The following is a 16107-nucleotide window of genomic DNA, read 5'->3' on the forward strand; positions in this document are numbered from 1 at the left end:
CTTGGATTGAGGCTGCTGCTTGCTGCTCTTTCCCTGAACTGCATCCCAGCCCCGCTGAATCAAGCACAGCTGTGGGGCTGTGCTAGTTCAGAGTGGTCCACTGCAAAGGGCTGTACAAATCAGGTGAAAATGAAGACAGAGAGATTCGACTTCAGACTCCAGCCCTGCTCACTACCATGAGCCAAAGTGTCAGAACAGTGGAATACTGACATCAAATCCTTCAGAGTCACCTCCTGAACAAAAGCTACCCTTTTAAAAGATTCCTTTTTTTTTTTTTACTTTTGGAAGACACCCTTTCTTGAAAATACCAGCTCTACCTTTGAATTCCTCCCTTGTCCATGATGTTTTGGGAGAACTAACCTCTTACAATGATGCTCAGACTCTTATCAGGAGACTCCTAACATGCCCAGAGAATATGCTTAAATCAGCAGACTTTTTCAAAATAAAATCTATTCAGGCCTAAAGATATAAATCTAAGTTTTCTGGGTACCACTCTAAAGTAGGGTTTCCACCCAAAACCAAAGTTTTCTAAATAATAGACATTTTTTATACCACCCAAACTCTCTCCCACTGGGCAGTGAGCTTCTACGTGGGACAAGATTCTTAGGACCTATCATGGGTCTGGCATATACTCAGTCCTTAAAGAGTAAGTTATGCCGTGAAAATGCAACTCCAGGCAGATCATATCACTGTTCACCTTGGAGTGCTAACTGTGCCTGGAGGTGGGAGGGAGGGGAAGAAAGAGGAGTTGTCTGACAGTTGTCAGCACCCATGGATCGTGTGCCTGACCCTGCATATAAATTGTCACCTGATCCTTACAGCAAACCTATGCAGTTTTAACCTGTAATCCCCATTTTACAGGTGAAGAAATTGAAAGTCAGACTTTGAATAACTTGCTCAAGATCATACTGGCTTTGCTTCTAGACCTGGTTGAATCCAGTTAGTAATCCATTATTACACTGAAGATATGGGGTGTATCTACTCTAGCGGACTTCAGACAGGATAAAGAATAAATTGCTTGGAATCATTCTGTAATGCAGAGTTCTCAGGTACGCCTAGCATTTCTTCAGGAGCCTGCATGTCATCTGTTCGAAGAGAAAAGTAAAAGAAAGAAAGGAACAAAAACCAATAAAAATCAAAACAAAATGATTTGCAACTCACAAGAGAATCTCCTGAAGCCCTCTCCCCAGAGTTAAAAATTTTTCCAGAAACTAAGTATAATACTTTATGTAATGTCAAGTGTACTACAAGATTGGAGGAAAATTAACCTCTTCGTGGCAAATGGGTTTATTTCAGATACAGAAATAAATTTAGGCTGTACAAAGAACCTCTTGATCAATGAAAGAGGCATAAAATCCCGAGAAGACATTAATCCTTTTAATCATCAGTTACATAAAATAAAATGCTGAAAAGCAGAATCCAGAATACTGTTTGTATGGACACAATGCTGTGCGACCTTGGTCAAGTCACTTAATTCTCTGAGCCTGTAAAATTAGGTGCTCTGTAACAGATCCTTTCAGGTCTGTGATTCTTTAATGTTTAAAACCAGTCAGTTCCCCAAGGGGCTCGGATTCACACTTTCATCAAACTATGGTTTTATGCCTCATGCCTAGCTGATAAAGCCCTGAATTCAAGGCCTGTCTGCTCTTTGTCATTTACAGGAAAGAAACCAGCATTTTCTGACAAGGTAAGCTGTTTCACTGTTTTGTTTGTTTTCGGTCTTGTTTTGGATCTTTATTCTTTGAAAAGTGCTGAGGACACTCACACATCTTCCCTCCTGTCTTGCAGCCCTCGGCCCCAGCAGGAAGGTAAGCGCTGTTGCATCTGCGTGAGGGGATGCGGTCTGTGCTGTAGACTCTGTGGGGACATTAACTTCGTTTCTCATACATCCTTTCTCTCAATTCTGCAGGCCTCTTGTGGAGCATTTACCCAAGATACAAAAGCCTCCTTTACCGCCGACTGCGGAAAGACATGACAGAAGTAGCCCCCTGCTAGGGAAGAAGCCGCCTATGCCAAAGTAACTGTCTTCTGTTGTTGAGCCTGTCATTCAGAGGGGTGACGTGAACAGCCTGCCTAGTGTTAGCTCTACATAGGAATCGAAATCATGGGAGCTCCCTGGTGGGAGTGGGCTAGTTTTGCTGCTGTGGCTTGAGAAATGTTCAGGTTTCTCAGGCTGGAGGTAAAGCACCTGGGTCCCTTTGAAGAAAATGGCAAGCCAGAGAAGAAAGGAGTAGAGAGATGCTTTGTCCGGAGTACAGGAATGACTGCTGTTCGTGGAGACCTAGCCGTCCACCAGTCAAATTGGTGGTTCGTTTTCCTTCCATCACAGCCCATAGGAACTCTGCCTTCCATTTTAAATTTCCCAAGAGGTAGCGGAGAGGAAACACTTGGGGGAGATTGTTAGGTCAGTGTAAGCGTCTCCCTCAGTGCTCAAGCACATGTTGTAAAGGCAGAATCCTGAGGTCTGCTCGAATATATCTGACTTTATCAGAGTCTTTTGGGGCCTATTTGCCAAATGGCACAAATGGATCTAGGCTCGGGCCCAACCCCACTACTCACTAAGGACATGACCAAGGCTTCTGCTGATCTCACCTGGGTAATCAGGATTCATCTCTCTGGCCCTTGCTTGGCTGGTGTGAGGACTACACCAGGGCTGGGGTGAGGGTGTACCAAAAAAGCCTCAGTAATCGAGTTAATATTTTAATGGAATATTTTAAAAAATCAAAATGAATGCAAAAAATATCATAATGAACAAAATACCAACATTTTGAATAAACACAGGATGAGATGATGACACGTGAAGTGTCCGACAGATGGGAGGCCTTCAACAGATTGTCCTCCTTGTGTCCCCCTCTCTGAGGAGAACATGATCGGCCCAGGTGCACAGCTGCCTGCCAGAGCTCTAAGGCAGCTGCCACCAAATCTGTTTGACTAGCTCGTGCATCTGGGCAGAGTCCCAAAGCAGCAGCATTTTCCAACTGTCTTTCCTTCACAAGAAGGGTGAGCCCGAGATGGCTGTTTTAAAACATCAGCAAAGGAGAATATTATCTAGAATGTTTTCATTTGCTTGGAGAAACATCTTCTCAGTGAAACTTAATAGCTACTAAAGAGTTAGTTTGCTGACTAAACCTTTTCTTTATATATATATGTGATCATTTGCCGCAATAGCTAAACAGAATAGAGGTTTGCCTCGCTCGGCTGGCAATGATGACGGAACACTGAGTCACACACCTCCGTTCCACTCCTCTCCTCTGCTTTCCTGTGGGGCTTTTTTGCTTCTCATTTTACCACGGCTCAGTGGGTTCAATATCTTGTTATTAGATTAAGTAAAACTGTATTCTGAGGCCACCTCTTTGAAACTCTTCACTCTCAGTTCTCTTTCTTTGCTCTAATTCATTGCAGGCATGGATGGGGACCAGACAGAAGAGAGAATGTGAGTACAAAATGTCACTTGGTGAATGTTCGGCACAGAGAAACCAGTGCAGGCTCTGTGGAGGCCGGGGTTCCATCTCTCTTGGCCTTCACTAAGTCCAGCACTGGGAGCAAGGCTTGCACACAGTTGGCTCTTGAATATTGGTGCCTACTGGGGCCTCCATCTTCCCCTCCGGGCCACCATGCTGCATTGATTAGCTCCAGTCTCTCTGAGAGCTCCCAGGGTGTCTGGGTTAATTGCACCTTCATCAGGTGGTAATTAGCAAGGTGAAGGGGCAGTGGGTGGAGGGGAGGATAAAGTGAGGGATGCCCAAGAATCTAGGCCTCACAGCAAAGTTTCCAAGGCCTCTGTTTTCCTTTTTAATACTTCCACGACCTGAAAAAGAGGGGAAAATAGCATTTATTGAATGCCAGCTCTGTGCATGTTGCCAAGCTAGCTGCTTTTGGGTGACCAGCTGTTTGCCTGGGACTTGGCCGGTTTTAGCACTGAAAGTCTCACATCCCAGGAACCCTGTCAGTTTCAGGCAAACCAGGACCAGGACAGTTGGTCACTCCTAGCTTTACACATGTTTTGCATTTAATGACCCTATGAGGAATCATTGTTCCTCTTTTACTAAAAGGAAATTGAAGTTCAGAAAGGTAAGGTACTCACTGCAAGTTGCATAGCTAGTAAGTAGCCAGGATGGGAATCCAGGTCTGTCTGATTTCCTCTACACTATAAGCCCTCTGAAGACCATCACACCCTGCCCTGTTCAAGCGCTCAGCCCACAAGTGCCTGCTGTATCCATAGCTCTGTGGGAGATGCTGTGCTTGTTCAGCTGAAGTGCTAAGATGTGATGGAGACAGGCAAACCCACATCCAACATGCTAAACAGCATACAATCACAGAATGAACTACAGAGGTGAAGGGAAGAAAGTGATCCCTGAGGGTCAAGGAGTCAGGGGTGACTTCTTAGAGGAGGTGAGATTTGTAGTGGTCATTGAATGACGGGGAGGACACAGAATAGTCACCCTAAGAGAAAGCCCGGGGGCATGCCAACCTCAGGGACGTCCTAAGCAAAGGCAGGTGAGTGGCAATGCCCCTGGAGCCTTGAGGACAGCAGGACAGCAGCTAGGCTGCAGAGCTATAGGGGCAAAAAGGAGGCAAAGTGCTTGAAAGCTTGAAAGCAAGGGTAACATCACACTCCTGAGGTTCCCAGTCTCTGGAAGTGTTGACGCTCATGTCATGAGAATCTCGGTCATATATTCTGGAACCAGAGGGACACGGTTGCAAGTGTTGAAGAGCGATTTCATGGTGGGGATGCCCTGAGCCCACGTGCAGTTATGTATGCAGCCTTTTGCTGGGACTCCCAGTTGGCCAATTGGGATGAGTGATTCTGGCTCTGATCCTTCTTGCTCCATTTCAATGGTAGGGCTGATGATAGCTAACTTTTACTGAGCACTCAGCGTATACCCGGGGCGGGGGGCACATATAGTAACTAATTTCATCCTCACAACACTTTGAAGAAAGTGCTCTTTCATCACCACTGTGCTGCCCTAGTCTAGGTCGGCAACTCTGATCTCCTAGTCAATGGCAAAATTGTTGTTTCCTCTCCAATATCATTTCTTATCTGAGGAGTAAAGCAAATAGCCCCTCCTTTACCTATTCCACAAGTTTTCCCTGAAGATAAATTTTTTGAGCAATGTAGACACACCTTGTAGGCCACATTATAAATAAGTAAGGCTGTGTTGCTTTCAAGAGGAGTGGCCATTGCAAAGCAGAGCCCAAAAGAAGGCTGAGCTTTGGGTCGACAGATTAGGGGTCGAATCCATTTCTGTAACCCTTAGCGTGTTAGGAATTCTTCCTGAGCATCATGTTTCCATTTGTAAAGTAAAGATGTTAAATTCTTGAACGATTGCTAGGGGAATTGGGTGAAATATCATGTATGAATCTTTTGGGCACATAGTAGATATTGTCATTATTATTGTATCTTGGGGCCCTTTTGGGCACCTCAGAACCTATTTTATGATTAGTATGTAAGGAGAGTCCCACATTGGAGTGTCTTCAGATGATCGTTTGTATTAAGAAATTGTAAACCATTAGCAGGTTCTACTGTTTTCCACAATATATTTGTTATGGAGACACACAACTGCTAAAGAAAGAAACAGGGACATTTCTGTGATGAGAACTGTAGTTCTTCTTTTAAGAATTGTGTTTTTCTGATAAAAAGGTTAATATTTTTTTTTTCTTCCCCTTGCCAGGATGAAGATGATGGTATGTTCAGAAAAGCTTTCTTACAACTTATAACTCATTCCTTAATTTTTCTGCTTGGGTATTCAAATGGAATTATTTAGTACAGAGACCCCATAGAATCAATTATAATTGTTCAATTAGTATTAAGTAGACGTATATCAGTTGGTATTCTGCATAATGATAATTAAATGGAATTATTTGGCTGGGTTGCCAAAGAGAACTGTTAAGTTCATGCGTAACAGTGCAAACGGCTTAATAGTACAGCAAAAGTGAAAAATGCTTGTATGGTTTGATAGAAAAATTTCTAATATTTATGCCCTCTACACTTGTGGGCAAAGGATCATAACTGCAGGTGAATGAGATAGCATAAAATTTGGCTTTCATAAAACAAAACCAAACTTGTGAATCATTTTTGAAATTCATATGGTTACCAAATGACAATTTTCTGCCAAGGTTACATTTCAAAAATGAAAAAAAATAAAATAGATGTGTATTGTAGAGAATGATATAGAACGGTAGCATTTTTAATGCAGTCTAAGGTGGCAAATCATCTAGAAAAACCTTGAGGGGTGTAGTTTCATCCTACCACTTCTTAATTACATTTGATCTTTTGGATTTTTGTGTCTCCCTTTAGACTAGCTCTTTCTAACTGGGGAGCATTCTAGAATGTTCCTTGTGACACTTGGATGCTGACAATTGCCTTTATTTTTTTCTTCTCCCCCATAGTGCATCAAAGACCTTTGCCCCAGCCAGCACTGCTCTCTATGAGCTCCAACACTTTCCCTTCAAGATCTACCAAGCCATCGCCCAAACACTCCCTCCCATCATCTCACATGCCTGGAGCATTCTCAGAAAGGTTTGTGCCAAGGTCCCTAAGTTCTAGCTTAACATAATGTCTGGGTCCACCGATACTGGGCTAAGGCCAGGTGGATTGAGGAAGAAAGAAATGAGCCAGTGGCTTTAGTAGAGTCAGAACATTTTGAATCTTAAGAAACAAAACCAAGCTGAGCATAAAGAACCACACGTGTTAATCCACTGCTGTCTTCTGAGTCTGTGCTTCGGGTCATTGGGGTACAGAATTGACTTCCCCATGGGCGCTCCAGAGAGAGTGAACCCTTTAGCAAGAAATGGAGAATGTTTCCACTTTGTGAGTTAAAACAAACAGACAAACACCAATTAATTTAAGGACTCGGAGGTCACCCTGCATCTTGAATGCGTAGAAGGAGAAAACGTACCTTGCACTTAGCAGATGCTAAGAATTCACTGCACAGGCTCTGTCCCCAGCAGGTCTGTTTTCTCAATAGCAATAGTGTTTCTCAAGGCCCACAATGAGGCTGTCCAGAGACAGAGGCACAAATAGGGAAAGACTCAGGTCATTTCTCCCTAACCAAGCCCAGGGGCTGCCTCCTGGTGTGCCTCAAGGCCTCCAGCCCTTTGGGATCACTCTCTCCTTTACTATCCAAAGGGAGAGGCGCAGTCCCCACCCTAAATGTGAGAGAAAACTCAACCACCAACACAACCCCTGCGCCCCTGCCAAACAGAAGGATTCTATCTAGGATTCTCAAAATTTTTCATTTTCCCTGGGTGCCTCTTCCTCTGATTTTCTGCTGTTTCTTATCATTATTCCAGCTGTTTTCTACTTATGCCACATCTGCCATTTTCTCCTGCTGCTTCATCCCACACTGGGCCCCAGCCCTGTCCTTCACTCTTGCAAAATACCACTCAGTGAGATTGCTGAACAGAGAAAAATTTTACCGAAGGTTTGGGCTAATGCACGGAGGAATTGCTGCTCAGCAGGGGGACGACAGCATTTCAGGGCTCCGCATGGGCCCTCCCTCTGCCACCCAGTCCCTGCAGATGCTGTTTCTGTCTGATGCTGTGCCACCTAGCCCTCTCTTTGTTCCTCATCCACCCTGCCCTCTCCTTGTAGACAGACCATTAGGTCCTGGGATTCACTATTCCCAAACGACATGCACATTAATATATTTTCTTAACCAAAAGAGAAGTCCTCTCCCCAGAGGGCCTCTGCCATTCTCCAAACTCAAAGGCCTCAAATTGCAGCCAACTTTTTAAAGTAACTTTTAGATGTCCTTTACGTAGACTTTTGTTTGGGGCTTGCGAAGCTTGTTAGACTCTGGGATTGTCCATCTTGGGGCAGTATGAAATATGTCCCATCAGTTCCTTCTCTTTGCCACCCCCATGGCATCAGGGAGAGAGTGGGAAGTACTAACAAAGGAAACAGCATTTGCAGTCCAGTTTCCCCCACCTAGCCTCCCCATCTGGCCCCTTCACCCCAACCCAACTTAAGACCTGTTCTTTTTCTGTCTCCGCAGTAACAGTAGTTTTCCGCAGAGCGCCTCCCTGCCGCCATACTTCTCTCAAGGTTTGTACTCCGGGGACCTATTCCAGGCAACACGCCTTCATGACTGGGTTACCAGCCTGTCCCAAAGCCTCTTGGCAAGGGTTTTGTTTCCTAAAAAGCATCTGACTTCCTCATTTAGCACTTAATTTAGTTTCTGCAGTGTACTGTTGGAATGATAGGACACCACATAAAACACCACACACAGACACACACACACACACACACTTCCTCTGGAAGGTGGCCTTGGCCTTAATCTTCCCACATAGAGCTTTTCCTGCCTGCTGTTTTCATATGGCGCTCAGGATAGTGCGTGGCTTTCTTTGTAGTTTTAGGTTTCTATAATGAATCTGGCCTTGAGTTGCGAGTTGGGGAGCATGTTTAAAATACAGATCAAGAGAATCCAACCCCTAAGACTCTGATTCACTAAGTCTGCTGGAGGACCTGCATTTTTAATAATACCTCCTCTGGGTGTCCATGATAAGTATTTGCTGAGAGTGTTCTCAAAGTTTAATGTACATACAGATCACCTGGGAATTGTGTTAAAAGGCAGATTCTAATTCAGTGGGTCTGGGATGGGACCTGAGATTCTGCATTTCTAACAAGTTCCCATGTGCTGCTGATATTGTTGGTCCGTGACCACTCTGAGTGGCAGCGAAGGCATACAAGGTAGGACTAGACTGTGTCTATTTTTCATCCCTAAAGCCTTGCAGGTGATTGACATATGGTAGGCACTTTTAAAATGTTTGTTGAATGCCTGAATGTCTAATGACTGTGGAAAGTTACCCAACTCTACTAAATAGAGTTTTCCCGTGCCAGGAAACTGGCCAAGTTTTGCCAGATTTTCTGTTTTTTTTTTTTCCCCCCAGGAAAACTAGAAATATGGCTTTTAATGTGAAAGTATCCCATTTGTAAAGGTTGACTTAAAATTTTTAAAAATGCTGTGAGGAACAAACCAAACACTTTTTTTGCAGTCATGGTCCACGTGCGGGAACACTAGTGTGTGTTACAGATAGAAAACTACGTTAGTAAGTTTGAATTGTAGCTCAAGAGTAAACACTTTTCTCAGGAGCACATCTTACACCCCATATGTGTGTGAGATCCTACTGCCGACACCAATGAAAACTACTCAGTTTTCAATGTTCCTCAGCATTTGAGGGTATAGTGTGTATTTTCACTCTAGGGTTTCCACAGTCCGCCACACTCCTCCATTTTCCACAGTGTCCACGACTCACTGTGTTTTATGAACCACACTGTGGCCCCTGCAGGCATCTGAGCCCCAGCCACTTCACTGACAGCAATATTTCCCAAAGTCAGTTCCACAGACCCCTGGTTTTGTGAGTTGGTGATGGGATTATTAATACAAACAGTTGGTTAATTCTTTCTTGGGATACTACCTTAATCAAAATTGATCCCTTTTCCCCTGAGACTGCCAGGACACCTGGTCTTCAGTCTTCTCCACTGGCTGCTCTAACATCAGGAAGGTAAAGGATGTGTTGTGCATTGTCCAGAAACCTGTCCCAGCTCCCCTGAGGATCTAGATAGTACGGGTGGTGGGTGACTGCAAAAAAAGTAGTATATTGTCTGTCGTGAATAGTGACTTTATGGTACTGGCCTGCAGATGCAGAAGCAGAAAGAGAATAATTCCTCAACTCTAAAATAGCCATGCAATGCAGGCCTTGGTTATATGACTTTCCCACATGGTTAGAGTTCATTCATTCAACAGACGTTATAAAACATGCCTGCCATGTTGGACTGCAAAAGTGAGGACAGGGAAGGTCTGTTGAGGCATTGGGAGCCTTAAGAAGGAAGATCAGCAGCTCAGGCCAGCCTGATCTCCTTATTTGGAAACAGTGAACGTCATTGTAAATCATCCTGGTGACATGGCTCAGGATACCTCAGCCCTTCCCAGGCTACTCTCCTCTCTCGGTGGCAGGGGGACAGGCAGTTTGCCACTTGTGGCATCGTGCAGATGGAGTAACAACCCTGGTGCAGAACCACCTGGAGTGCTTGTTAAATGCAGGTTCCCGAGCCCTGGGTGATTCAAAGGCCCCCAGGGATTCTTATTTATGTAATGTTTGGGAACCACAGGTTCAAGTCGTGGCCCTGCCACCAAGAGCACATGATTTGTTTAGACACTCTGAGCCTCTGTTTCCTCATATTCAAAAAAAAGATAATACTCCCCTGTGGTGCTGCTGTGAGGATCAAAGCTGGCATGCACAGGTGCCTTACTCGAGGGCCGGACAGAGTAGTGCTGGATACATATCTGTTGAATAGATGAATGAATGATGCATGAATAACTAAGAGAACATTCAGCTCACAGAACTTTTCAGTTTTTAACAGCTGTTCTGGCACATAGAAAACAGCCTTGGCAAGTACAAATCAATACATCAAACCGTTCCTGAGATGAGGAAACACATTCTCTTGGAAAGTTTCAAGGAACTGTAAACAAGAAAAAATAGTTTAGAGTGGGTGAGACACAAGTGCTGGGTAATGTGTAGTTCCCAATAAAGAATTCCTGATCGATCAGATAGTTGGTAGGGCCTTCTATGTGAGTTGAACAGTTCTGCCTCTTTAGAAAATTCACTAAAGAACAGCAGGTCGCAAATGCTGGTTCTAAAAGCTAACAATATTTTCAAGGTAATTTCACCTTGTTTTGGGTAACTTATATTTCTTTCTGTGAAAACAATGAGAACATAATTATCTCTATTACTGCATTGTCATTACATCAGTGGTTGGGAATCCATTCTGGGTGTGCTGGACTCTATGAAAGATCTGTCTCTTGAATATTCGTTTTGATGATCATATTAAAATGACTGTGACTTTTTCATCAATGGATCTAGTCACTTTATATTATGTAACATGCACATTTAAGAAATCACTCAAACTTGTGGTACTGCTCTCAAAATTTCATTGGCATGGCTACAGAATAATGGCCTGAGTAGTCCTTATGGTTTTGAACAGGTGAAAATCATTTTGAATCTATGGTTTCTTGAAATGTTAGTTTTTGGGACCAATTACAAGGGCACTTTGGGGGAAACTGTGTTATGACAGAAGGGAAAAATGGCTTATGGTAAATTAACTTTCAAAATGCTTTACTTTTGAAGGCCCTAGCAACAGACCACCACCCAGAGCTGAAGGCAGGAACTTTTCCTTGCCAGTTCCAAACAAACCTCGGCCACCATCCCCTGGGGAAGAAGAGGTAATAAAGCATATGTTTGTATTTGATTTTTTTCCCCAGCAAATGAATCATCAGAAACTCCCATTGAATACTCTTTTACACTTTTATCTTCTACTAGGCTTAATTTTTTTTTAGTGAAAAAAATTAAGGGTAGGATCCACAGGAAAAATAACATATTGTTTTTTTCTTGGTGTTCTTTCAGACTCTTCCAATGGCAAATGTGTGCTTTGCATTAAATGAGAAAAAATAATCCTATTTTTCATCTGTTTCCTCGCTTCTGACCTTGAATAAGTCATTTAACTGCTGCTTAACCCAGTTTTTTTCATTAAGTATATTACTATACTAAACTGAAGAAATTATTACATCTATTTCCTGATTAGAAGTTCCATTATAAAAGGAATGCTTATTCACAGCTACCTTTGCAACCAGTGTTATGATAAAAAGCAGTTCACACAAAATATCATCTATTTAGCCCCACCTGAATGATTCTATATTCAAATTAAGAAAACAAATGTTTCAAACCTCATGGAATTGAGGCAGTGATTTATGGAAATGATGACTTGGGGGCTTTTCTTTTCACTTACATATGTAACTGCAAAATTTATTCAGTTCTTAAAAATTTACATTTCCAGAATTCATTAAATGAAGAGTGGTATGTTTCTTATATCACCCGACCAGAGGCAGAAGCTGCTCTTAGAAAGATAAACCAGGTACTGTGCTAAAGTTTATTTTTAAGTAGTTATAAATATTAATGGAAGGAGAAAAAGGGAACTGACTTTTATGGAGTACCAATTATAGGCTAGGAGTTCTGCTAGTGCCATTCATGTTCATGCTGTTATACCAAGGGGACCCATTAGTGCCAGCTTCACACCCACCAGCATCCATAGCAATGCGTCCTAGCACCCTGGGAAAAATCTAAATTAAGGTAGTCATTGGGCTGGCAAAATCTTAGGAGATCTTATTAACGCAGGGGTCCGTCTTGTCATAGGAATCATATAGTGTCAAAAGGAGACTCTTTCCCCCAAATTTCCAACATCTTACTGATTCCATCTTCCTCAATACACAGTTACCATCCACATCAATGCGAAGGGAACCATATCGAGAGAGACAGCAGCAACTTTTTGCCCTTTCCCCTAGAAATTTCTAGTTGTCCTTTAATATTACAAGGTCGTAACCAGATTTCCTGCCATCTGGTGCTGAACCTTAACCTTAAATCTATATATCAGAGAGGAGAAAGCCAAGATCCCTCTTCTTTCATATCTCGAGTCTACAACAGTAGCTGTTAACCTTAGCTTAGCTGCACATTTAAATCAACTGGGAAGCTTTTAAAAATTCTAATTCCTGGGGCTTACCTGCAGAGATTCCAATTTAATTAGTCAGGGGCGCTGTGTGGGCTTTGGGAGTCTTCAAAACTCCCCAGGTGATTCTAAAGTGAAGTCAAGGCTGTGAATCACTGGTCCATAAGTATATTTGTTCAACAGAGATGTTCTGAGAGGAATTTACTCAATTACCTTGGAATAAAAAGAACAAAGGAAAGCCATTATTGCAGATCGATGGCTATTTAAAGCCATGTTGATTTAATACATGGAGAAGGGCGTAGTGTAAACATGTACTTACTAATTAATTCTATTTTAATATTAGATCTTTACAGTATTATTATTATGTAGCAATAATTTATGGAATGAAATTTTAAAGTGCAGGATAAATCACAACACTATTTGGGTAACTATCAGAAAAAAGTGTGGTGAGAACACAGATGGTCCACATTCGATTTTGTTCAGGTATCTGATGATGAAACACTGTATCTGGAGATCATGAGGTTTTAAAATGGGTGAATTTCATAGGCATTTGGGTGTTTTCTGACTTTTGCTGTGGAAAGAAAGGGTTAGGGAATTAGCTCCCAGGAGTAGGATGATATATCTTTAGTTAACCAATAGGCCTTATTTTACCTGGCCACTTATCCACTCAACCACCTATTATTTGTGTTATCACTAAAAAATAGATTCCTTTTTTATAAAGAGGCTTCAAAGAGGTCTCTTTGAAATCTGGAAATTTCTCTGATACAATCTCTGCTGCCTCTCTCTTGACAACCAAGAAATCCATGACACGCGGGACTGTACCTGTTTGGGGAACTAAATGCTAACTGACTTGTCAACTGGTAGGTTTCCAGATCCCTAGAGTCTTGTCTACTGCTCTTAACAGGCAACAGAAATATTGCCTTTTACTGCTCCCATAATGACAAGAATTTATCCTTTTAGGATGGCACTTTTCTGGTTAGAGACAGCTCTAAAAAAACAATAACCAATCCGTATGTCCTCATGGTGTTGTACAAAGATAAAGTCTACAACATCCAGATCCGTTATCAGGAGGAAACTCAAGTTTACTTGTTGGGAACTGGACTCCGAGGGAAAGAGGTAAGAACTTCCCGTTGTAAAATTTCCCCGGATTCTCTATTTGTGCCTTTCTGGGTACCTACCTACATGGAACCTTGCTGTAACATTCTTTGGGGGTCCATAACTTAGAGTTAAATCACATTAGTGAAGCCCTTCATTTACTGGAAGGAAATAAAACAAAATGTTAAGAGTAGCTACCTCTGCCACAGAGTCTTATATCTTTTATTCTAAATAGTATAAAATCATGTGTATAATTTTTAAAATAGAAAAATGTTAACATTTAAATTAAAAAAACATCCAGTTAGATAGTGTCAAAGGCAAGTCCCTTCTATCATTCACCTTTGTAACATAATTTTAACATAAGATTGCAGCATATTTATACGGCCGTATTTTAAATCAACATCTGGGAAAGGGGAAAAGATAGAATTCTTGTTGTGGTGATTATTTAGATATTTGTGTTGTCTCTTACTAAAAATGGAGGTTTGACCAAATTGCCGAAGACATTTTTCTTTGCTAGTCACTTTCTGGGTGGTAATCAGAACTGGTGTGAAGGAAAGCTTTCAAGGCTGCTTTTTGCAAAGGAAACTAACAGCTAAACTTAATGCCCCAAACATGTTCTTTAAGTTCAAAGTTCCAGGAGGAGGATCAGATGAATCAAACATTTCCAAAATGAGAATGAGCTCACCTATAACTTCCACTTCACTTCAAATATTTTAAAGTTATGATCATGTAAACGAGTAGAAAAAACACACGATTTTGTTAAATGTTTGAATCACTAGTTAGGTGTGGATAGAGCTGCATGGGTCCTATAGAAGCAGAGATGTCTGCCGACCAGGATTTCTGTTGCTCTAGTATGGAAATAACACAAGGACAAACCACTCCTTGTGGCTGCCCTGGAGGGAACACCTAGCAGAGTAGTCTTGGAGGAAGTGCATAATCCTGCGTAGGGTACCAGGGTGCTTCTGACCCATATCTAGAAGGATGGATGGCATTTTTCCCAGGCTGGCCATCAGGGATAGGGTGATTCAGGCAATGGATGCAAAGACCTTGTGAGTGTGGAGATGGCAGTGGGACACAGCAGAGAGATCATGAAGGAACTATATTGTGCCCCACTATGGATATCACTTCCAGACACCGGGGACGCTGTCTGACTCCCTGATTCCTTATACCTCCTCATACCACTAGTGATTGAGAGTGAAGTAGGGATACAGAAACCAAAACCAAACCCACAAATAGAGCAATCCTAAGGCAAGGGTATCATAATTAGACCCCCTATATGAAGTTAAAATACATACATATATATATATATATATATATATAGTCTTTTTATATATATAAATATATATGGATAGTCTTTATATATATATAATATATATACTTTTTATATATATTACAGTCATATATATTACAGTCTATATATTATAGTCATATATAGCTGTCTCTATAATATATAATATATATCTTATATATAATATATAGACTATATATATTATAGTCTTTTTATATATACATAATATAATTATTTATAGTCTTTTATCCAAGGTTTGCTGGATGTTGGTGAGGAATTTTTTTTTCAAAGTTCTATAGCAGAAATCGTTAAAATATTTGCCAAATTTTACATGTTTTTTCCCACAAACCTCCTAACTTTAAGAGGTAGGATATTATGAGATAAAAAAACTGAGGGTGAAATTCAGGCTATCCATTCCAATGTTGATTTATCTCCCTATTTTGACTCTTTCAGGACTTTCTGTCTGTGTCAGATATTATCGACTACTTCAGGAAAATGCCACTTCTGCTCATTGATGGGAAAAACCGAGGTTCCAGATACCAGTGCACATTGACTCATTCTGCAGGTTATCCCTAGCAAGTTAGCCAAGCAAATGAACCTTCCTCTTGCCTCTGTTGCCAGCATGGACAGATCAGTCACCGTTGGTGAATGGACACTTAGGACTGAATCAAACTTCTCAACATGAACACAAGGGTTTTCTCCTTTTGCTTAAAAATGTGTTTGAAATGAAGACTGTCAAATATCCCATAATTTATTTATTCTTCTTCAATGTTTGTAAAGTGCATGAGTAATAATGTTCACACAGTCTAGTAGTGCACTGTAATAATTCATATAAAATATATGTATTTTTGAATACTCATTTCAAAGTACAGTAGCTTACACGGCTATAGACATAATTTCGGACAAGTATAAAAACACTTAAAACAATAGTAGTTTTTGGTATCACATAAAACTGAATTTTTTTTATAGCCAAACCTTTGTCAGTCAGGGGCAATCATCAGTTTTATACATAATAATTTGAGAAGTACTAAAATTCACTTTCTCATCAGCAGTAATTTAAGAGCCTTCAAAAATATATCATCCTTTATTTGGTGTATTTTGCTAGGAGATTTCTGTGTACTTGTTTATGAAAAGATAAGTGCATGTTGGGATAACTTCCTGGGATTAAAATTAATTTGCCTTTTGCTTTACTTTTGGGTTCCTAAAATAACTTTATTGACTT

At 41.4% G+C, this 16107-nt stretch overlaps 1 protein-coding gene across 2 annotated transcripts in view; it reads left to right on the top strand.

Moving 5' to 3' along the window:
- LCP2 (lymphocyte cytosolic protein 2) overlaps positions 1-16075 on the top strand; it is a 44739-nt gene extending 28664 nt beyond the window's left edge. For both annotated transcript variants that reach the window (XM_004428539.3, XM_014786110.2), the window contains exons 11-21: positions 1662-1687; positions 1789-1808; positions 1910-2017; positions 3403-3433; positions 5673-5685; positions 6391-6520; positions 7998-8047; positions 11131-11225; positions 11837-11914; positions 13463-13618; positions 15339-16075. In XM_004428539.3, the coding sequence (XP_004428596.1) occupies positions 1662-1687; positions 1789-1808; positions 1910-2017; positions 3403-3433; positions 5673-5685; positions 6391-6520; positions 7998-8047; positions 11131-11225; positions 11837-11914; positions 13463-13618; positions 15339-15461 (830 nt within the window). In that variant the 3' untranslated portion in view covers positions 15462-16075. The remainder of the gene's footprint in view (positions 1-1661; positions 1688-1788; positions 1809-1909; positions 2018-3402; positions 3434-5672; positions 5686-6390; positions 6521-7997; positions 8048-11130; positions 11226-11836; positions 11915-13462; positions 13619-15338) is intronic.
- Positions 16076-16107: the final 32 nt, after the last annotated feature.

This window comes from Ceratotherium simum, chromosome 4 (genome assembly GCF_057802395.1).
Source record: "Ceratotherium simum simum isolate JZ-2026a chromosome 4, ASM5780239v1, whole genome shotgun sequence".
Lineage (NCBI taxonomy): Eukaryota > Metazoa > Chordata > Mammalia > Perissodactyla > Rhinocerotidae > Ceratotherium > Ceratotherium simum.